The 24,010-nt window shown below is 38.2% G+C and overlaps 1 protein-coding gene across 3 annotated transcripts in view; it reads left to right on the top strand.

Annotated features, from left to right (window-relative positions):
- The window catches only part of LOC116160997 (FH1/FH2 domain-containing protein 3), a gene marked incomplete at its 5' end in the record, with an annotated part of 61,777 nt that overhangs the window by 21,366 nt on the left and 16,401 nt on the right, over nt 1–24,010 (top strand). For all 3 annotated transcript variants that reach the window (XM_031474166.1, XM_031474164.1, XM_031474165.1), the window contains 1 exon segment: nt 20,447–20,505. In XM_031474166.1, the coding sequence (XP_031330026.1) occupies nt 20,447–20,505 (59 nt within the window).

The raw sequence follows: 24,010 nt of genomic DNA, 5'->3' as shown, positions 1-24,010 counted from the left end.
AAAACTAATGGATCACGGATTTTATGTTCAACTGTAGATACAGTGCTACTATGTTACTAATACATACGTGTATATTTGCGGGTCACTGCATGATCGGATTAAATTGATCGCATTTAAACAAAATGTTACTACGAAAGCGTTGGGGTCCAAGGTGAAAAACGTTCATTGCGGATATATTTAGAGCGCTTAGACGAATCAAAAAACAAGTTTGTCAATCATAGCTGTGCACCTCTCGTATATACGGGGTGTTATTAGATCTATATTAAACGGCAACCGGTGAAAAAGTTAAAGATAAGTAATTCGTGCTTTTGTTGGCTGTTAAAACACTAAGTTATAAGGGTAATTTTAATTTTGGAATGGACTTACCTTCCCTGAAATTTAATCCCTGTTATACCACAGACAGGCGAGTGTAGGTTACTTATCTGTTTTCTGTAAATTGCCTTACCTTACCTTACCACTACAGTATAAAGCCACAAGGTCCTCCATGTTCTTATCTGCCTTGCTAATGTCAAAAAATTGGCCTCTTTTCTTTAGTTTTGCGCTCGATATCCATAACACATAGACGGATGGGATTAGCAACAAGTAGCGTACCCCTAGGAGGTGTGACAGTTCTGATCTCCCTTTTGAAAATCAAAATAATTCCAAAACTGATTTAAGTTAGTGTGGTTCGTTGGGATTGCTTTCGATACTACCAACGTAGTGGTATTAATCCACTTGCTGATTTCAGAAGGGTGTTTGGGATGCGGTGACAAACCAAATTGATAACACCCACTTGGTGCAGTTTGATAAATTTTGGTAAACAATTACTCGATGGTTTCAAAACATCGTAAATTTTCGAATAGTATGGTGCGCAAAAAAATATCATAGCGAATAATGTCATTGCGTCAACGGCCAATTAACCTTTCGTGTGTTTGGAAACAAATCTCGTGAAGTTCTTAGTTCACGGTTAAACGCATCAAGTCAATATTAATACATACATCTCTTCCAATCGTGGCGCATTAAACCTTAATTAAATTTAATTGATACTCAAATTGCGCACTCTGCAGCAGTTACATTTAACACCTTCCTATTTAAGTTTTAATTAAATCCCTAACGTGCGTGCAATTGAAGGCTCATGTGCATCGCACAAAGAAACGCGATTTGTTTTGCAATTTAATTTTCTGTAAACTCAACCGCTGACATGCAACTATAACCATTGGGTATTAAATTCGTAATTTTTACTCCCAATTGTGGTTGAGGCCTGTTTGAATGGATTTTCGTACGGCTCGCCATTTCTAATTAAGTACGATTTATCCGCATTAGTGTTTTGTGTAGTTATGGGGTTGTTATGAAAAAAAAAGATTATAGGTACTGGCGAGGGTGCTGGTATATGAGTCCAGTATGATCCGGACATCAACAATACAAAATATGTACTTTAACGTCACGCGGAAATTCACACTTTAAAAATTAAAAATAACTGATCACTCGGGGTGTCTAAATTTACGAGAGACTCAAAATTTACGGGGTTAATAAACGCACGTGACAATCTTTTTTAATCACCTTAAATGTAAAATCTCTTCTAGAATTGAACCCTAACTTTCTCCGACACTACCTAAATTAAAGCTACCCAAAACAAATTTAATTTTGATCAAATAGCACAGACGAGTGTTAGCAGATGTGACTACTTCTTTCTCTCTTACGCTCCCTTGTTTTTGCTGCGATGTACTAAAGAAAAAAAACCCGCGCACTTGGATTTAAACCCGCACCATCACTTTCGAAAGGCAGCGAGCTTTGCTTTTGAATCAAAAGAGTGTTACCTTTATCTTCGCTTATACTGTGCCACAAACTATTACGCATAATTAACAAATAATCTTAAATTTATCTTATTTACTATCAAATACGCTTTAAATGTGTATATTAGTCAATTTCAAAGACAAATCGACGATTGTATATTTGCTTTTAAATGGACAAATGCGCTTTAATCAGTCGTGAGCCAGGCGAGCGGGCCGAGCTCGCCTTCCGCTGCGGAGCATTACGTGTGATGACCACAGAATATAGAAGCGTTACGATATTGTAAGTGGCCACTTTCTACTTTACTACGTTAAACAACCTCCTTAATATTGAAATTTAAATGTAAAACTGACTATATTAGCTTCTGAGTTCGAACACGATTGGTTACAGTGGAAAATTTCTTTTTAAACAAATTTGAAGAGGTACAAAATGATGAGACTGAGTCTTTAAAGGATATTTCTAATTACTGTTAAAATGCGTATTGAATACAAATAGAAAAATGCACTTTACCTTAATTATACAGCGTCTAAAACTACCCCCGGAGTCGCCCAAAGTTGTAAAAGTGAATCGCCCTCTATCTAAGATTCGTGGAATGGAACTAAAAACTGCTAACGTTAAATCCTGGATCGTAGCGGGTAAAATTTCGACGTTGCGTAATCCAAACGACAGAGTTAATTTGAAACGTATCAGTTGCGTGCAGGGTTGTTTACAGCTGATGAGGGACCCCTATAATTGCTCAGGAAACGACGTGTACAGTCACTAACGATACCGTCGCATAATTGAATAAGTCGTTTTTAATGTAAAAATTGGAGTTAGTATTGCACCCTCGATTGCACCATATTATTTTTTAAATCGCACGGGCTAACTTTGATTACATGTTTATTAGTATTTCCAATTGAAGTTAGTTTCTCTTTGTCAACCGAAACCGGACTACACACGTGAATTCTCCCAATGATTTCGACTGCTGGTCAATTTAACTTACTGTCTCAATTCAAATTCACGTGTTCTGCACTAAAACTATCTTTGATTTTACGTATTCCAAACGCGTAGCGTGATCTTCCTAACATGCACACGCCGGTGATTAATTTGCCAGACTCAAACACTTGGCTTTCCCGTTGACAGACTCAGTCCCTACTCTTTTTTAATTAACACGCCTACAAAATGGCGCTAATAGGTTAAAACGGCCTTCTTTAATTATTAACCAATAAACTGCACCTACCCCTACGCCAATTCTACTTAATGTTTTCGATATTTTACTCGACTGGCGGATACATCAAGTTCTTATTCTTTATATGTACTCTCTTCCGATATCCATCTGCTGTTGGTTCGACGTCTTCATGTGTAAGTAAGTCTTTCGACACTCCATTTTCTGAGACGCTTCAATATCGTTGCATCATAGGTTTTCATATCGCAGAAATTTGGTTGGTCTTACGGTCTTAAAGTTGTTCTATACGACTCCGATATTTACCTTACCAATTAGGAAAATTGCAGGAAAATCTAATTCGTAGTAGCCGGTAGAATGCTCGAAACTGGTCCAAGGAAATTCCCATCTCTACCACTGATGAAAAATTCTTATCACAGCCCAGGTTCGAACACACGACTTCCGGTTTTATAGCCCAATGCTCTACCACTGAGCCATATAGTCGGACCTATGAAGAAAAAAATCGATAACACTACTAACATAAACAACCGAACTCATGTGGTCGATTTAAAATGTTCTAACAATATTAACAATGGAAATAATCTCTGAGTTAAATGATTACACATGAAAATCTTTACGCAAATTCTTAATAAAAATGAATCATTGTTAATAAACCTTAAGATAGGCAGTCCAGATAAGAGCCGGGCTGTTATCTAAGTACCCATGCGGAATTTCGCGCGAATGTTAGTAAGATTAGCGACACGTCAACCGTGCACTGAATGTAAGTAGCACTCGCTCTACGTTATCGTTAATCAGGATTTAAAAACAAATTGCTGGTATAGTCACAGTAATAAAACGAGTTTGCATAACGGCTTAGCGCTTGTATTAATATCGTGTACGAGGTTATACATCTTTGCCGTTCTAGCACATGGCAAAATGCGCCAAAAAGAGATAACAACAGGTAAGGTATATTTATGACAGAATGGACAACATCCACTTAAAAGCGATTCGAATTCTAGGTCTAGGTTTTGTAGCAGAATTATTTAATGTTATTGCTTTTTTTATAGATAAGACTAGATTTATTCAGTTAGGAATTATTTAGGTATTTGTAAAAGTTATCTCATATTTTTTCTCCAGTCATAGATAAGAAGTTTTGATATCGTCGCATAGGCTAATTAGTTCCAAGATAAGAAAACACAAGTGCAGTTCATCTTTCAACGACTCATTAATTTGTTAAGAAAGTGGTACCGGAAATTGAAAAGAAAGAGAAACTGTTTTAAATAAAAGAGGAAGATGTTAATCGTGGCGTCTTTGCTTGGGGACGTTTGACCATGGATTTTGCATTATTGACACTTTAAGATAATTAAAATTTCATCTGTAAATTGTTGGTTTTGAGATTAATCCAGCCCAGATTACGACCCAGATAAGAGTTTCAAATTAAGTTTTTTTATTTCGTGCTCAGAATTCCATCAGGTGTTAATTGAAAATTTGTTAATTAATTCTTTGGGATTTTAGAGCCGGTTAAGGCTGGTGAATTTTGCAATTTAATAAAATTTAAGTCAATTTCGAGATTTTCGCCGTGGCGGAGGCTGGATTTGCCTTAGAAAAATTATAATTATTTCTTTTAAAGGTTTTGTTAGTACCCGAATTTGTTGCTAGTTGGACAGGTGTTCGTGAGGGTGGTTTGGTGACCGTTTGCATTTTTATTTGGCCCCAACGTGGGGCACAGCAATATGAATTATGAAGAGATACTAGTTGCCATCAAAGTATGCAGTACCAACTCATCATAACGAGTACTTCACTTGTATAAGTTTAGCACAAAATTTGCATATCAATAAGCAATAAAGTAGCATAAAATACTTAGGAACAATATCTGCTAGGATGCTTGCCTCAACTTATCATCACCAGTGCAAAAATGATTGCTCTGTAAATGCCGAAAACGAGTGGCGCTACTTTTGCGAAGTGTAGTCGATATTTTTCTATTCTAGCAACAATTATTTCGTAAATGAATATTAAGGTAATCACACGTGTTACATCATCCGCACGTCGTCGCCATATAAAAAAAATCCACGCGTGCTTGCGTATGCAAATCGCAAAAAAAGGGAAACTGTACTTACATCTTCTTCGTCGATCTTAGCCATCATGATTACTTCATTCATTAAACTGTTATTAATACAGGTTGTAATATAACGGGTATGCGAATGCAGAACCTGTAGTTCCTCATCGATTATGTCTTCGAGGGGCTATGTGGAAATCTGGGTTGTGGGATGTGTGTCATCAACTCTCAGCGAGTCGCCGAAGACGCCGCCGCAATCCACATCGGATATTCTCAAGTGTAGGTGATCTTGCGTGCGGTGTATGTTAACTATTACGTGCTTGGGTGATTTCAATACTACGGGGAGCTAGTGTGGAAAACTAGTGCACCGGCAGGGTAATTGCAATTTCACACACAATTATATCTATTTCAACCAATTTTTGAATTAAAGCGTATTCGCGTAAAGTGAAAAATTTGCCCCGCGGATCTAGGCGTTTTGTCGGGAATAGAAGTCACGGGTCAATAGTTATTGGCCGATGAAGTAATAAAAATTCTTAGTTTGCCATAAATGTCTTTGCACTTGCAGGAAAGAGAAAATCTGATTTAAACATCTTTCAGAAATAGGACATATAATTGATATTTGCGATATTGCAATATCGACTAATTGAGACTAGTCCTCTGCAGAGGAGGAAGATTTCATTTACTATAACGATCAGGTTAGTGCGCCTCGTAAATTGTGTCCAATTAGCAGAGTATTACAGTTATGCTCGGCATTTACTAAAGATTTGTTTTTTTCTCGTGTTTTTTAATTAGTGCGCCTCGTAATTAACTTCTCACGTTTTGTTTGTATGAGATTTATCTACTTAGCCGCAGGGGATCGGCATATTAGAGTACCAATCTGATTTCTAGAAAAAAAAAACATTTTATTGGTCACTTTAATCAGTAATTGAGTTATTGACTTCGATAATTTTGACGAAAATGTACATTTTTTGTGTTTTTTATTATATTTTTAGACATCAAATAAAAGTATCTTGGCCCACGTCAATTTTTTCTAAATTTTTAGTCCAAAAAGGAACTTTTTACCCAAACGTGTAAGGGTATAATAGTATAAGCATTCCGTCACTACCAAAATTAAGTCGGTATGGACGTGGATATTTTGTTTTTTTTTAAATTTATTTAAAACCTGTAAATTTTTTTTTGCTTAATGAAAAAGACTACCTGCGTGAATTCCGTCCTTTCGTCCCTCCGTCTGAGGGTTTGACATCAGTGCATATTCGAATATGTAGTGTTGACTCCATCGTCAGATGTCTTGTCCATACCTTCCATTTTCACTTTAAGCGTGCATTCTTGTGACTGTTTTCGAGGTATCCGAATTTGAAGTTTTGACTCGTTTTGATCTCAACGACGAATATATAGCTTAAGCGAATAAGTAACGATTTTTATATATTTGGATCTTTTTTTGGCAAATGACTCCCATTGAAATAAACAAAAAGATATTTCCGAGACGTACGGCCGTATAAAAAAACTACCGTACGTCCCCACTCGAACAGCGCACATGGCTACTTTTAGGAGGGTTAAGATAATGCATAATTTTTTTGAAAAGTTTTATGCACAGTTATTCTTAAACACATAAAAAGAGTGTATAAATATACCGTGAAAACCGTGCGGTTTTTTCTTGAATTTTCAAAACCTAAGCCTACTAAATCCAAAACTTTTAGTTCTATTCTTTTATGATTACTAAGAAAAAAACTAACGAGCAAACGGAAATTTTGAGACTTGCGATTTTCATAAATAAAATGAGTTGTTTTTCATTTTAGTTTTTCAAAAAAGTCATGTAAAAACTAATAGTTTCCTTCTTCTGTGGTTGCTGAGAATAAAGCCGAAAAAGAAACGTAAATTTCGTCCATAGATTTTGTGAATTTTGGTTTTTGAGATATCTTTCCATTAATTATTTTTCTAAAATCCCTGCGTTTAAACGGAACAGGAATAAATGTGACATAACACCTTCCTTTATAGTTTATACCAAGATCATCAGTTCGTTAACTGTAGAGAGTATCACATGAATACTTCAGATCACGGTAGAAACCGATGAGTTTTAATTTTGAATTTTTTGAAAATTTATTCTAATTTAAACATTGAATCTTTCTCTGAAATATTCTAGAAAAATTCTATGCAAATAGGCGAGTTCGAAATTCAGAATACTTACACTACAATTTTAAAGAGATATCAAAAAAATTAATTTTTTTAGGTTGATTGGTTAATCAAAAAAACTGAGAAATAATAATTGGTACCACTATATTCTCTTTGCTAAGGGGCAAATTAAAGTAACTAAATTTTAATTTTTAACTACAAATCCATTTTTTAAATAAAAATTTATTTTTGTTTTTGATTCTGTTTGCTATGCCGCGTTTAGTCTGGGACACACGGTATATTGCTGTGTGCAATGGCGTGCGGTCACTACACCGCCCACAAAATACCTGTCCAGCTAGCTCAAATCAAATTAAAATTGAAAGTTAGAATTTTTTATAATCTCTCCTGGTGTACATCCGGCATATCCTAATATTGACTTAAAACTTCTCAATTTGAGAGACTCGGTAGTCTCAATCAACTTCCGAAAATTCCAAAGAATTTATTACACACATTTTGATCAACACCGGGAATAAATCTTGGAATAGGAAAAAAATTGACATGAAAACTCTATCAGGGTCGCACAAAGTATTGGAATACACACAATTAATTGATTGACAATGGCAAACAAACATTTATTCCGAAAGAAATGAAACAATGAAAACAAAATCCCTGCAAGAAAGAAAAGCTTACAAAGCTTGTTTGCACATAATACCCCGCAGCAAGCGGTCGTAAATAAAAATTTAAAAAAGTTCAATTACTTGCAGTTTTTTCGTTAATAATCGAAATAATCTGGTCGTAAAAGGTTTGTGATATTCCGGCCCACTTATCAAAGACACAAAAACACTCGCCTCGTTTTTACGTTGATTCCCAGTATTTAAAGGAACACCACTTCCTCCCGCTACTTCCTCGGGATTTTATGAAACGCTACCAATTACAACTACACTTCACAACGCCAGCTTCGAAAGACGCGTTCCCACTTACACCTAACTAACGCGCACATCGCAACATCTGCATCTTCGTCATCTCTTAATAGCGACAAGACACGTGCGCCAATCAAATTTCGTCCGATAATAAAACCTCTTATCGCAACCTACCAGATGTCCCTACATTTTAACACGCAAGTTCACGTTTTAAGAGCCCTATATAGTCTTCTTATTGTTTCATCCGATTTGCATATGTAAGTCAGTTGGCACGATTGGACAAAGAAATCGGGAGTATATGGGTAGAATCGGACGTACTTGCACGTCGTGTAAAATAGCAACTTGACTTGGATTTTCGTCCGTTTTCCTGCCTTCCGATCGAAGAAGGTGTGTGAGCACAGTCCGTCGGGTAATTTCAGTGTCGTTGAAGCCGACAGTGGTTTAATTTAAATTGAATTCGTCTATCCGCAGATAATTGTACCAGTTGCCCGATCCGACCATCTTTCGTTCATTTTGAACGACCTCTGAGTCTGTTTCTTTGCTTTCGTAGCACTAACGCAGCTCTCGAAAACAATCACTTGGAGGAAACTGAAGTTGCTATTGTTATAGCCAAAAAGTCTTTATACTCATTCAACTGAGATCAGGAAATTGTCATTTCAAAATATTTTCTTGGTCGCACTGCCATGATACTTACTGTAACGTAATAGTTATTTACAAGTCCGGAAAATGACACACTACTGGCGAGATAAGAGTGAAGTGCGAGGCCCCTCTGGGGCAATTCCCCAGTCAAGTAATGTCAGTTTACTGACGAGTTTTGTATTAAATTTTATCCAAAATCGTATTTTAATATAAAATTCAATTTGTATATAAAACTTTTGATTAATGTCAATCTGTCAGTGATGACAGGAGTCCATTATAGACGTTTAGTAATGTCACAGATGCGGCCGGTAAAGTAACGATGGGGCCGGTAAAGTGACAAGCGGCAGGAAATGTAATCTGATCTGTCTCTGTCATGGAAATTAAAATTTCCTGACGGAAAGTAGGCTTGAAAGTTTCAGGACGCGAACTATTTATTACTTCGGCGTTGAAATTGGAACTGTGCTGCAACGCAATTCGCTTTGCTTATATAGCAAAGTCGAGTAGTCTCGAGAATAAAACACGTCATATTTCCTAGAAAGATTGCGTCATATCCGCCGTTCTTTATCGGCGATTAGTAATCTTTCTTGGCGTCCCGGTTCCTATCGAAATTTCTGGAATATTCGCTACAATACTATCGGTCGCCGAGTCGATATCGCTAGGCGATCGCTTTAATCACCGCACAGGGGAGTAGAACTAGTTTTATCCTTCATGTAATGTAATGAAAAAAAAAAAAGTCTTCAAACGAACCGTTTTCTACCAACTACTGCCCTTCTTTCTGTCCTCTTATTCAAAGTACGGGCTAGTGGGGGAGGGGGGAGTGCAACTAGTTTGATCCTTCATGGTACTCTAATGAAAGGTCTCAACGAAAGGGATTAATTTCTACCAACCATAGCCCTCCTCGTCGACCTCTTATCGTGATCGGGTACATTCCCTTATACCGCAAGAACTGATTGTCGGAAGAGGGTACTCACAAAGGCGATTGCGACGTCTGCAAGAAATATATTCATTGGTGATGTAAAAAAAAAACTATTTCGATTAAAAAAAATGCGCTTTGTCTGCACAAGAGTTGTGCACAATTTATACTTGTTTCTTTTGATTCCCTGCATTACGCATTGTAAAACCTATTAATCATAGCAAAACATCACTTTTCTACTATACCTGCACAAAATTTAGCCAGAGATTGGAATCATTTTTTCGTATTTAACAAAGCGATAGGGAGATTACATGTTTTGGAATAAGAGTCAATTAGTAGTTCCAAAATAGTATTTTTCCTCGTATCTCTACAGTATTATTAAAATATATCAGTTAATTATTTCCTTTGGTTAAAATCGCCTTCCGGAAGCTTTTTTTTTAAACTGTGTGTTAGAAAATGTAGTGAAACCCGTATACCTTTCAATCATCGAGAAGAAAGCTAATACGCTCGTTCATTCTTGGTTGAAATAGATTTGTTTGTAAGTTGCGAATATTGTTTAAGATGAACTTTTTTGAACGTGCAGACCGTTCGGTCAGTGGGTTACCTATGGCTGATGGCCCTCAATTCGAGCTGCAGGTGTTATGTTAATTTACTACGGCCGTACGTTACAAGACTATTAAGATTCCGGATTTAATTAGTGTGACGGACGTAACAGACTGATACCGAACGGAACTTTTATTGCCAGCGGAGATGCGAAAACCATGGCCGCCCAGACTCTCGTCATGAAGACCGTGCCGAAAAGCGACGCGACAAATAGCTCCTCCGATTTTCTGTCGAAGTGGTTCAATTCACTCGAAAGTATCTGCTCTGGCTGAATCTCGTTAACTGTTCTTTCATTGACGACGACAACGCCGGTAGCGCGGCGGCGGAAGAGGGGGATGCGACGAGGAGGCAACCTGTTAATAAAAGTCAAAAAAATCTACGAGTTCGAAATCGGAACGGATCTACATTCGACGATGATTTATTTAATATCGGCAGAGGATCGAACAAAACTGCAAGAGAATTTCCGATAGCACGATGCAAGTCGATCGCCCATAGAGACAATGAACTTCTATTGGCCCTGACCGAGAATTGTGCTCATGAACCTGTGTGTCACTTTTGCAGGTAACAATAATCATCTTTTCAGATAAACACGTTAACCGTTCAATGGTAAAATTATTGCATTCTCTTAAGGAAACGTTATGATTATTTAAATAATTTCCCGCTTCATTGCATCCAGTCTGCAGGACAAAAGTATGCTAATTTATTCTCGTGTCTACCTTCTAAATTATTATTTTACATTCTATCACATATTGCAATAATAATAAAAATAGTTTTACATAGGTAGCTATTTTGATGCACTGATAATGAATAGTTTGAATTCTCTTAGGAAGACAGTGAACCAGAATCGTGTTGTAACCCTTGAAATTTGGGTTTTGGGGTATTTTGGCAGTGCATTTAGCCATTTCGCCAAACAAATCGGTGATAAGTACCTATATGTTGACTTTGATCATTTAAATTCCACTTTAAATTCTTTCACTTGTAGCTTTATTATACTACTGCACCGTACGAAATACGAATACGCAAAAACTATCACCAAACACAGAATGTATTAAGAAATCTATGGATTTTATTGTCCTCTACCTTTCCGAATGGTAAATATAAAAATGACACTCTGGAAGGTTACTCCAGTCAAAACATCTTTGTGCTCTTGCATCCGAACAAGTGTAACGTGGTTTTTTGACTTCCAGACCAGTTTCGATTCGCACGTAAAGGCGGTTACTCGGATGTCAGTTGTTCCTCCCTTCCTACTCATTTCATAGACCTTAGCTTGAAAGATGTTGGTTCCACGGATTCAGAGATACGGCAATTTGGGACACTGATTCCTACCTCTTTACCATCTTTTTGCGTTGAGCCAGTGGGTTGATCCACTTTTGAATGTGGGCCTTACGTTTCTCTTTTTTCTTCAGGGTAAAATTTGTTAAATCTTAAATAATGCGGATTTTTCCTACAAAAAGAATTTTTCCGTCGGATAGCTCAATATTATTAATTTGTTCTGTTTACCTACAAATACTTCTTGTTTCTAATCAACCCCTGGCCAGCAGTTCTCAATGAAAACAATAATCGCAAATCTCAAATTTCACTCCATATATTGAATAATAAAAAAAACAATTATTTTATTCTTTTCATAGAAAAGCCCAATCAGGCAGCATTTAGGCACACCAAAGACGTATTGTGCCTACCCCGTTTCTTTCGCAACTAGCTTCAGAGCTCTTTCCTCCCAATAAAGGATAGGACCTTGTTTAGCCCAAGTTGCTTCACCCTCCCCGGTGCCTCGCAGGTGATAGTTGACCATCCAGTGCCTTGTAAGGACACCGGTGATTTTCCTAATCTGGCTTCTATTCAGTTTTAGAAGCTTAGAATATCCAGATTCGCCAAGGGGACCTGTTACAAAGGTCTTGGACTGTCTCAGTTCAGTTGCATGTTGCCAGGCTTAGGTAGGTACACAACTCTTACCTTCCTACAATTTTCGGGGGTATACCCTAAAACCAGGGAGGCTCTGAAGTGCAACAAATGCAAGAGCAGCGGTTCTAGGCCTTTCTGCAGAAGAGCCGGTAATATCCCGTCCGGTCCTACACTCTTAAATCTGCTGAACGTGTTGACCGCCCATCTCAGAGATCCCTCGGTAACCACACGGGCAGCTACTTTCCAGTCGCTCGGCTTTGCACCGATCCAAGTAAGATCCTTTTGGTGGGTCCGAAGATACGTAGTCCCCAGAGACTGGAAAGTTTGCTTCCAGGAGACATGGAAGAGCCTCACCCCGCGGTACCCGTATATCTGCCGCATGGAATCCTCAGTATCCCCACTTTTTGCGCTGCGTTTTGTTTGGAGACCCTCCATGTTACCACAGAAGGTACTCCATGATTCTCGTTTAGACACTGCACTAAGCGATCTTGAGATTTTCCCAGTTCGCAGGCAGTTTAGTTGGCATGGTCCTGTTACAGAGCCTGCGAACTACCTTACGAACCTTTTCAAGGTCTGAGTTCCACCAAGGTGTTCTCTTCGTTCCTCGAAAGGTTCTCAGTTTACAGGTGTCCTCATATGACGTGGTTACGGCGTCGCTTACTAATACGACAGCCTCTTTCACCTGCCCTAATTTCCGACAGAGCAAAGGCGAGCCCATCTACCCGCTTTGACAGTTTCGCCACATAGCAGTCCCAGTCAGTGGATCGGGGATCCCGAAACCTACAGCGCTCGCAGTGGGATGACAGGTTTATTTCGAAAGGAACGTGCTCATCAGACACCCTCCATCTCGTATGATCACGTGCTTCCGCGCTGTGACGGCTCCATTAACCTAGCCCCCCCACAATCAAATTTTCAATTTTTTATTTTGCGAAAGTTTAGTGCTAATTATGTGCTGGTTTGTGCCGCGAAGAAAAAGTTTTGTGCTATTTTTTGATTTGCACGATAATTACTAACCTAAATGTAATGCTATTTGGTATGGTTGGAAAGCATTTTTTCAGAGCTTTCCAACGACGTATCACACTTCACACATGGGGAGTTACTATTTAAGATTTAAAAGTTGGGGTGGCTGGGGCGCAGGGGGTTGGAGGGGGTGCGTCGCCAACTATGTCATTGTGATTCCCCCTCCGAATTACCGAAACGGATTTTGATTTTTTTTAATATCTCGTTTATTTACTAAGATATGGGGGGTGGTAAGTTTTCAAATTGTCACCCTGTATATGTTAATCCTTTTTATAAATATTTTTGTGTTTAATAAAATGCTTATGTTCGCACCATATTTTGAAGTTTGCATCCGGTAGTAAAATCTAAAAGTTCTTATAAGTTTATCGATGTTTCGCATAACAAATCACTAGTAGCGTTGATTGAAAATAAGACGTCTAGATCAAGAGTTTATCTATCCGCCCAGCCATCCACCCAGGCACTGTGAAATGTAAAGCTTCTTTTTGTTACTAAAAAATACGTTATAATATTAATATTAATTTGAGGGTAGATATCATTAACTTAGCTCCTTCATCTTAAAAAATTAATATCTCATTAATGGTAACAGCACAAAACTTTTTCTTTACGGCACAAACCAGCACATAACTAGCACAAACCTACTGCATAAAAAATTATTGAAAATTTAATGTGGGGAGGCTATCATTAACCTAGCCCCCCTATCTTGAAAAATTAATATCTCATTAACGGTAGTAGCACAAAACTTTTTCTTTGCGGCACAAACGAGCACGTAACTAGCACAAACATATCGTATAAAAAAATATTTCAATATGTAATGTGGGGGGGCTATCATTAACCTAGCCCCCCTATCTTGAAAAATTAATACCTCATTAACGGTAATAGCACAAAACTTTTTTTTACGGCACAATCGAGCACATAACTAGCACAAACCTATTGCATAAAAAAATATTTTAATATGTAATGTGGGGGGGGGCTATCATTAACCTAGCCCCCCTATCTTAAAAAATTAATACCCCATAAACGGTAATAGCACAAAACTTTTTCTTTGCGGCACAAACCAGCACATAATTAGCACTAAACTTTCGCAAAATAAAAAATTGAAAATTTGATTGTGGGGGGGCTAGGTTAATGGAGCCCGCTGTGACGAAGGTGGGGGCTGCTTAGAACATTCAAATCAGTTGTTTGCCGAGATCGCTGAAACAGAAATCGGCCATTAAATAAGACTCGATTCGTCTATCGACATAAATGCAAGTCTTAGGGTTCAGTTGGGATCCCTCTTATAATAAAGAGACTCCTCTGCCTAACCTGTCGACATCTTCCTCGACTACTAAGGGCATCAGTAGTAACCCCGACGCCCCTTGGAGGTCACTAGCTAGGTTTTGAGCCCCCTCCGTCGCAACGGATCTGAGTTCCGCTGCTGCGATGGAGCCCTTCCCTTTCCTGGCGCAGCCGGAGCACTCGCTTTCGTCACAAATGTGACGTGCGAGACCCTCGCGTACGCTTGGGTACCTCATATGATGCCACATGCGAGGAGGACCCTACTCGGCTCTTCCCTGCGGAAAAATGTCCTCCTTAGCTCGTCCTGAAACCAAGATTTTGTCCCTGGAGGCGCTTCAAGATCGCGACCGTGAAAATAAAACCCACGTATGCTGGTTGTAGTTTATGTCGAGAAACGCTTAACGAATAAACACACTAATTACATAAGGACATTGACAAGTGACGACGCTTACCTTAACGACCTTACATTAAAATTACATAATCGATAGGTGAACGAAAGTAAAGGGTTATCTTACACATAGATTTCGAGTTTGAACGTTTAGTTTTGCGCAACGACCTCTCTAGGTTAAGTTACGTACAATTGGTAATGTTGAAAAGAATTCTATAAATTTGGCGCGTTCCACTATAAGCCATCACATTGGTACCCTAGCAACGATCATCTCCATTAACCTTCGCATTTGGTCACAATGGCACCCTGTGGATTACATCGGAACCCTGCCAGCCGTGGGAAAGACCCCCTCCATCTCGTCAACAAATGCATACGGTCACCATAGGCCCTGCTGCAGCAACTTGCCTATAAGTTCCTGGTGCACCCGCAACTGTAGTTACTCCAGGCTTCTTCTTGAGCTGCTTTGAACCAGACCCTGGAGAGGTTCTCTCCGATCTGAAACGCTTGGTCCCTTGTCCCCCTGAGCCGTCGGCCCAGCCACTGCCTTAAACTTTGGCGCAGGGTACGCTTGACTCGAGGTTTTACCCTCGAGCCGGCCATCGCCTTCTATACGCCGGTCCCGTTACAAGACCTCTTTTTAGGGCCCGGCTTGTTCTCCCCTGACGACGAGTCGAGAAAGGGTTTGAAATCGTCTATACAATTCCCACGGGTAGTACGGAAATGCGGTCTCACCTGGGCAAAGACGCTTGCTCGGAGGTCGCCCGGTATCAGAGGGCTGGCATTCCAGTGACACACAGTCCTCAGCACGGTTGCTAACACCTTGACTTAGTAAGTTGGCCCGCGGCGACGACTTTGATCGCTACCAGTCTGTGTTCTAGTCGCAACGATCCACTTATAATCGTCACTATATCCGAATTACAGTCTTGTAATGACGTCATTTTCGTGGGAAAAAACGTATGTCCTATTAAATTTATTTGTTGCTAAGTAACTGACTACTGGTGTCTAATTACCTGTATGACTTTTACTATACAGTGGTGTACATAATATTTTAGCATTTTTTGATAATAATTAGGTCAATTTCCACAAGAAATCTATAGGTCTTAATAAAAGAAGAAGTCCTAATTAACTGACTGACTGACTGAGATATCAACGCACAGCCTAAACGACTGAAGATATCGAAAATAAATTTTTAACATGTTAAAAAATGCGAATAGTTCATATTTTTTGCGAGCGAAACCGCGATGGATAAAATGTTAGTATTTCAAAAAAGGTCATTTACTCACTAATTATTTTAATAACTTGCTCAACTAACATATAAGTAATATTAACATATTTTTGTTTTTAAATAAATAAAGATTAACAAAACGAAAATCACAGAATATTATTTAGGAATCAATACTCCCGAAAAGACCCAAAAAATAATTAGCAGAGGAGTACATAAAAATTCAAAGAACCACTATCGAAACCACATCTACACAAGAAAAAATTGCACTACCTTGATGAATAGTTGGAAAATCAAAATCGTAAAACAAAAATATACCAATGCCAATTTATTGCGATTGTAATGGTCACAGTATTAGAAGAAAATTAGTCGCCCTCGTCCGTATCTTCAGAGTCAAAATCAAAGTATTCGTCGTCAGTAAGGTCGTCATCTGCGTCTGTAGTGATAACAAGAGGTGGGATGTCAGAAGCATCACAAACTTGTACTGCTCCCCAAGCCTCTTGTATTACTTTGTCCGTATGGTTTACGTATTTCTCCCAATTATCCCTAGAAATCTCCCCGATAACCCTTTCCCATGTTGCCAAAACCTCTTGTGGTGATCCCTTAAAATTTGCAATGTACTGATCGTATTTTCGTTTACACTGAGACCACACCATTTCAATCGCATTAAATTGGCAGTGGTATGGCGGTAACCGTAAAATTTTATGTCCTAAAGGCTTAACATATTCATCAAGGTAGTACTTTTTCTCTTTGGGGCAGTTTGCGCTGACAATGCTCCATATTTGATCCTTCATTGCCTTTTCTGGATAGCCGATATTTTTTTCCCCTAACCATTCTATCATTCTTTGTTTTGTCCATGATTTGGTGGGAATTTTCTTTAAAAGGCCAGAATGGTAGCTTGCGTTGTCCATAATAATTAAAGATTTTTCAGGAAGATTTGGCACCAGTTGAGTCTTGAACCAATTTTCAAAATTACCCCTGTTCATATTATCATGATAGTCCCCTGTTTTTTTTTTCCACTTTTAAAAATCAAACTTGCCCCACCAATAAATCCATCGTTCGTCCCAGCGTGGACAATAATGTATCGATGACCTAAAGAATATCTCTTTTAATAATATTGAAAAGGTATTATGATATCTTATTTTACCTTCATTGGGTTTAATTGATTCCGTGTGCTTAGTATCATCTTGCCAGCTGTTTCGAAATGATCCCTTACTAAATATCCAGGTTTCATCCATAAAAACCGGAGTATAACCCTCATGTCCCAAATTTTTGTTTTCAATGTACCCCCTTAAGAATTTTATTCGTTTGTGGACAATATCCGGTAAATCCATAAGATATTTTCTGTTATTGGACTTCTTCCATTTAAAACCCATACTTTTGATCCACTTTCTCAATGAATCAATGGAAAATTGAAAATATTCGTTTTGCTCCAGAAATTTTTGTCTAATAGTTGCCAGTGTAACATATTCCTTTTGGGAGTACATATAATAGATTGTATCCCGAATTTTATTCTTCAAATATTCTGTGATTTTCGTCTTGTTAATCTTTTGCTTGGTAGAGACATTAGATGCGTAATCTTTGTCGGATTTTACACCATTTTTTCTCAAATTTGAAATGGTTGTTGGGCTGACTTTCGTTGCTTGTGCAGTTCGCTGTATAACATTGTTGATGTCTAGTGGTATGCCATTCCGAACTTGTTCCTGTTCAATTTGAAAGAAAGCCAACACATTTAGAATTATTAACTGTGTTTGTTCGTTAAATCGATGAGGGTTTTTGGCGGCATGTTTTGACGCTTTGGCGTTTTCAAAACTTCAAAACTGACAATCACTTGACAAGCATTTCAGGTAAAATTTAGCCACGACAACAACATTTCACAACAACATTTCGGCAAAATTTTTTGTCATTGTCATTTTACATTAGTTAAACAAGGATAGACAAAAATGACGTCATTACAAGACTGTAAAATTCCGAGTATACCCACACCGAAACACGGTCATTTTGGTGTCTGTATATACTTTCTCTACTCAATTACATTGACTGAAAAACTAGCATTTGACGTGAAAGAGAAGTTATAAACACTTGTAGGTGGGTTCAAATTAAAATTTAAACACAATTTAAACATGAAAGTACCGCTTCTTTAAGAGTTTCTTTTCCACTATTATATTGTATTAAAATCATTAATTCCTTTTTACCCTTAAATGCACGGTAATGGATTGGAAATGCAAATACTATTACCTTAATTTATAATTTTTCGGATATCGAAAGTTTCTGTGCATTCGACTCGACGGGACATCCCATTCGACACAAATTTGACAATGAAAGTTCATTAACTGTGAGCAAAACGTGTGAATTGTGCGGCCAGGTGTCGTCATACTTTATAAATATAGTCCACATTCCTATTTTTAGAAACCACAAGTTAAATTCACGTTGATGTTGATCAGTTGATGCGGCGATTTCCGCTGTCGTTAATTTGCGATTTATTTCCTGTAATCACTTTGTACTTAAAACTGAAAAAAAAGAATTTAATTTATTTAATTAATTAGCATACACTCGAATAGTTTGAAATAAAATAGCGCGGCATGTGTATTACTTTCATCTTCTCTTGTTGACGCGCAACTACCCTGGTAGAATTTTACAGCCGGTTGATTTGATTAAGCGCGATGCGCATATGCTTTTCTGTTCTGGCCACGCTTGAATTTTAGCGCCGTCATGACTTAGCATTTCTACGGCGTAACTCGTGATGTAATGCCCCCCTCCCCTCCGGACTACCTCTTTCGGCTTAATCCACACTTTTACAAATACGCCTTCACAATGGTGCTAATCGAGACATCTTTATTTGTTCTACCAATAGATTTCATGTTCTTGACCAGCCAATTTTTAGAAAAGCAATTTGCCAGAATCCTCTGTTACCGAAAACCTTTGACTCAGCGCTTCACATGCCCTGAAAAATAAGCGGATCTGAATCGGCCGTTTGGTCACGTACAACCCATTGAGTTTGTCTTTATGACGCGACTGACTGGCGCTGCCGCATTTTCTCACGTAATTAATCTACCAGTTCTGTATCCGGAAACCATTGATATAAACAACGATAGAGCGGCAACATTTTTGAGCCTTATAATAAAAACATCCTATCCATACATCTTATACTATTCAATACCAAAATCGCGCAACCCTGAAGAAGTTCATCTCCAGACGGACCTAAAAAAATGAACTAAATAAATCCCATTAAAGGGCTCCCGTTACAGGCAAACTTAGGCTATGCAGTGGGGCGCTTGGCATTGTCTCTTTCTCATTGCGGGTGTAGGACATGTCCTCGTTACTCCTTAGACTAGCGCAGCGTAGGTGACCATGGGTGTGATTATTGCTTTCGATCATTTTTGGCTTTACTCCCCAATTTGTACCAAGTAGCCTTCTGCACTCTGCCTTCCTTTATGGACAGTTTGCCTAAGTAGGAGTTCTTGTCTCGGTGGGGTTCAAGGCCTATTTGAGACAAAGAGAAAGTTCGACCATCAGTCCTCTTTTGTCACAAAAGTGAAATTTCGTCTCTTTCAGAGGCATCAAAACACTTTGGACAAAATTTGGAAACGTGTCATCTGATAAATGGATGGGAAGATGTCGGGGCTTTTTCATGGCGGTGAAAAAAGAAGTTAACGGTAGTAAAATGGCGAGTAAACTGGGTGTTGATTTAGCGAATTGAAAAAATTGTACAACCAGCTTGGAGCCAATTGTTTCAATCAGATGTACTGTACTAACAATTTGTTTTTACAGCGGCACGGTATTTTTCTATTATTATTGGAAATGATGTACGTGCCTACGGTTATCTATCGTTAAAAATGTAATAACGGTACTTAAAGTTGCAAATCTTCCTATCTAAGATCTAAATAGTAAAGACATAACGAACGTTACAAGTACAACTATGCAATCATGACTCTACAATATTCAAAATTACTTTTGCTCGCGTATACTTAAACATTTCATCAATTTCACTTTCTACATTGTCATTTTTTATTCTCCATCCACGTTTGATGCGAATCCTTATTGTTATCCGGATCTATATGTTAGTAATTGGGCGGCATATGGCTTGTAGGTTTTAACAAACTTTCTTTTGATCCGCCTTTCTGCTTAGTCACGCTTAATTTTCGCTCATGCTATTCAAATATCTAAAACTACTTAGTGCATGGCACGTGCAAAAAAATCAGCTGTGTCGAAACGACACTTTGTCGCCTCTCTTTCTACACGCACCTCGTAGTATGCCTACCTAATAGTTGAGCTAAAACGAGGTCGTCCAGGTAATTTTCAAAAAACAATCGCGTTAGCGTTACCAAATTAGTTTGATGGTATCGCCACTATAGCGAGTAATGTGATTGTTTTTTTTGTGTAAAAGTCGCAAATATGAGTGTGTTTACCTCGAGTTGCACAATTACGCGGTATTCAAGTCTTTAATTAAGTTTTAATTGCCGGTTTTAATCCTGTAATTTGTTTCAGTAAGAAGAATTCAATTGTGCTTCGAACGCAACTTTCAGTTCGTGTACATAGCATTATAGGTAAGTTATTTTGTACTAGATTATTATATTAGTAAACACAATCAATTTGTAAATTCAAGAACCTTTGATTTTTAAAAGATCCCTCTGGGCATGTTCCACAGGGATCCATTTTCCAACTTCTCCAACTTCCCTCTAAGTATACATAGACGCAAGTGTCCTTTTTGCGTGAGAAACACTGGATACCCTGCATAGACAAAATAGCACTGTGGAAAATATCTTTTAAACTATAGCCCTCGTTATAGCCTATATCAATAATTTTTTTATCATTAATCATTAAATGCTAGACGTTATAATACAGTCAAATAGATTCATAAAAAAGTCTTCCCCAAATTAATGTTAAAAATGCGACTGAAATGTTCCCTTTTAAATACATATAGTGCCTGGTTCATTTATAATTCTGGAAACGTCCTCTGACACCTCGGTTAAGATTTTCACGTCCGTAAAAGGGTTACATTTCAGGATAGGCACTGTGAACGTTTTATTCAAATTTAGAATGGTTACCTATGGTAAAGTGAAAGTTTTCCGCCCAAACTATATCCACGGCTAGCTCACATTAAAATTACCTTGTTCCAATTCCTTCAATAAAATTGACTGTAACTCAAATACTGATCCTTTTCACCCTCGGCCACCTCAATGGCAAACAAAGACACAAAATTAAAATATTGAAGTGTATTCAAATTCAAATCAATTAATCTTTTCTCTATAGCCTTCAAGCAGATTCGCGCGGTTTTCCCTTTTCTAACTTTCTCTAACAAAACCGTTTTTAGCGCATTTTTGGTAACAAAAAGGAGCTTATCATTTCACTTTGCCCGGCTGGCTGGCTGGCTGGCTGGCTGGGCGGATTGAAAAACTTTTGATCTAGACATCGTAGAGAGGTCCGGTTTTTTGCATTATCTCCGTCTTGTCGAGTTATTGGCGCAATGGACATTCATTAAGCCCGTAGTGGTTGCGTTTAATTAGAATTTGCGAAATAACTAACGCCGCTTGAAAACTTGTCCGTGCGTATATCGATTTTAAGCCGATCCGATTGACGTAGAGGAATGGCTTTTTTATAAAATATACTTTTGGCATTGCCTAACTACGGTCACTAATATGACTTATCTAGGATAACTACTTCAAGGTGAAAACTAATCAAAATCATAACACGGTGATGAGTTTTACAGTTTGTGGTATAATTTTGGTTAAAAATATCGTATCCAGGTCTGAGCGGTTTTTAGCGTAACACAACGAAGTTGAGGTAACGCTTATGTGCTCGTGTTTCCGTCTGTCCGTCCGCCCGTCCGTCCGTCCGTTCCATCGAGATCTCGGCCCCTGGGACACCTAAAGACTTCGGGTTTTCGCTAATTGATAGCTGCTATGGTCTATATTTGCCCATTTCAGACAGTTTTATTGCACTCTCTATTTTGCGCAGACTGCGCATTGCCAACTTTCTTATTTATGGAGATATTTCTTTGAAATTTTAACCACAGATGCTTCTAGTAAAGGCAAACATTTCACACATAGTAAAAATTATGTAGACATGCGCAGTGACTGCGCAATGCGAACTTTCCTATTTACTGAGATTTTTCTTTGAAATTTTAACCACAGATGCTTCTAGTAAAGGCAAACATTGCGCACATACTAAAAATTATGTGTGCGCATGCCCAGTCCCTGCGGAATGGGACTGCGCAATGCCAACTTTCCTATTTATGGAGATATTTCTTTGAAATTGGAACCACAGATGCTTCTAGTAAAGGCAAACATTTCGCAAATAGTAAAAATTATGTGTAGGCATGCGCAGTGACTGCGCAATGCGTACTTTCCTATTTATTGAGATTTTTCTTTGAAATTTTAACCACAGATGCTTCTAGTAAGGGCAAACATTGCGCACATACTAAAAATTATGTGTGCGCATGCGCAGTCCCTGCGCAATGCCAACTATGCTATTTATGGAGATATTTCTTTGAAATTGGAACCACAGATGCTTCTAGTAAAGGCAAACATTTCGCAAATAGTAAAAATTATGTGTAGGCATGCGCAGTGACTGACTTTCTTATTTATGGAGATATTTCTTTGAAATTTGAACCACTGATGTTCCTAGTAAAGGCAACAACTTGTTGATTGCAGCGTTATCGGAGATCGGGGATTTCATTGAGGCAACTGAAGACGTCTTGATTATGGGAGACTTTAATTTCCCATTAACTGTCGGAAATCGGGTAGAGAAATTTCTTCAAGAGAAATTCAATATAGTGATCATCTCTCCCCGAACAGTGACAACGAATGGCGGAACAATAATTGACGGAGTTTTTGGCAAAATGGTCAACTACACTGTTGATTGTTCGGTTTACGAGTCGTACTGTTCATACCATCGTCCAATTATTATTAGAGTTCGTGAAAATTAATAAAGAAATATATGTTTGCATAAACCTTATTTTATAATTAAAATTTTCTGATAAAATACTGATTGCTGATGCAATACTGATCCGTCACGCCAAAAATGCGCTGAAGTCTCATCGATGCACATACGAGGACTTTTGTAATTTTTTCCTTGGCCTCATCTTTACCAACACTTCGACGCAAATACCCATCTTAGTTTCTCTCAATTAGTTTCTGATGCACTCCCTCCTTAATTCCAAAATCGCCTACTTAATATAAAGACCTAAATCAACCAATGAATCTCTGCCAGCCACCAATGAAAATCACTCCACACCCTACCTGACATTTATATGGCTCAAATCCACGTTTACTGAAACGAATGCAGAACTTGCAGCTTACGATAATGAGCCGATCCACACATTCAAAATTGTATGACATTTCCTTGGAACTTGATCTAATCTCGCGCCAAACTGGCGGCTGTAAATTTTAGGGCGCCATTAAAACGACCCATGGGCCATGACGCATTCTGTTCTTTTTTTTTTTTTTTAATAAGGCCTTTTCGGGATCTTGCCCATTTTGGCCCACAGTTTAAACATAAGTCACAATTAGACATTGGGATAGACCCATTTCACGCTCTGGGGCCGATCAGGGCGACTTTATAAACAACACAGGTAGGCTTCTTCGCCTTGCAGAAACAAAGTGCGCTGAATTCTGTTGGAAAAATGACTGCAAAGGAAATTTAGATTAAAAAAATTTGAAAAATCCACTATCTAATAAAACCAGTCTACCCGATACCTGGCTGCCCCACCGAAATTCAATTTCAACTCCTTTAAAGTTTCGAAAAAATAAAACTTGTTTTAATGCTCCCGTGGCATCATTTGGAAAGTGCTAGACTAATATATTTCTATCATTATTTTCTAAAAACTCAATAAAGGCTTTCCAAGACGACTTTTTCTAAGAAGATTCTTGGAATATTTCTTAAAAAATTGTTTTTCAGTTAAGTTTTCCAATATGGTTCGTGTGACTCAACGAAGTTTTCAAAAGGAAGTTCCTAAGAAAGTTTTTTGGGAAAATTGCGAGAAAACCCATCCAAGAAATTTTGCAGTTTTCAAAATCAATATAGGGGTCAGGTAAAAAAGTTATCCGACCT

Source organism: Photinus pyralis, unplaced genomic scaffold (genome assembly GCF_008802855.1).
Source record: "Photinus pyralis isolate 1611_PpyrPB1 unplaced genomic scaffold, Ppyr1.3 Ppyr1.4_LG10, whole genome shotgun sequence".
NCBI classification, from domain to species: Eukaryota; Metazoa; Arthropoda; class Insecta; order Coleoptera; family Lampyridae; genus Photinus; species Photinus pyralis.
The sequence above is the reverse complement of the archived record's forward strand: the minus strand, read 5'-3'. Positions and strand labels throughout refer to the sequence as shown.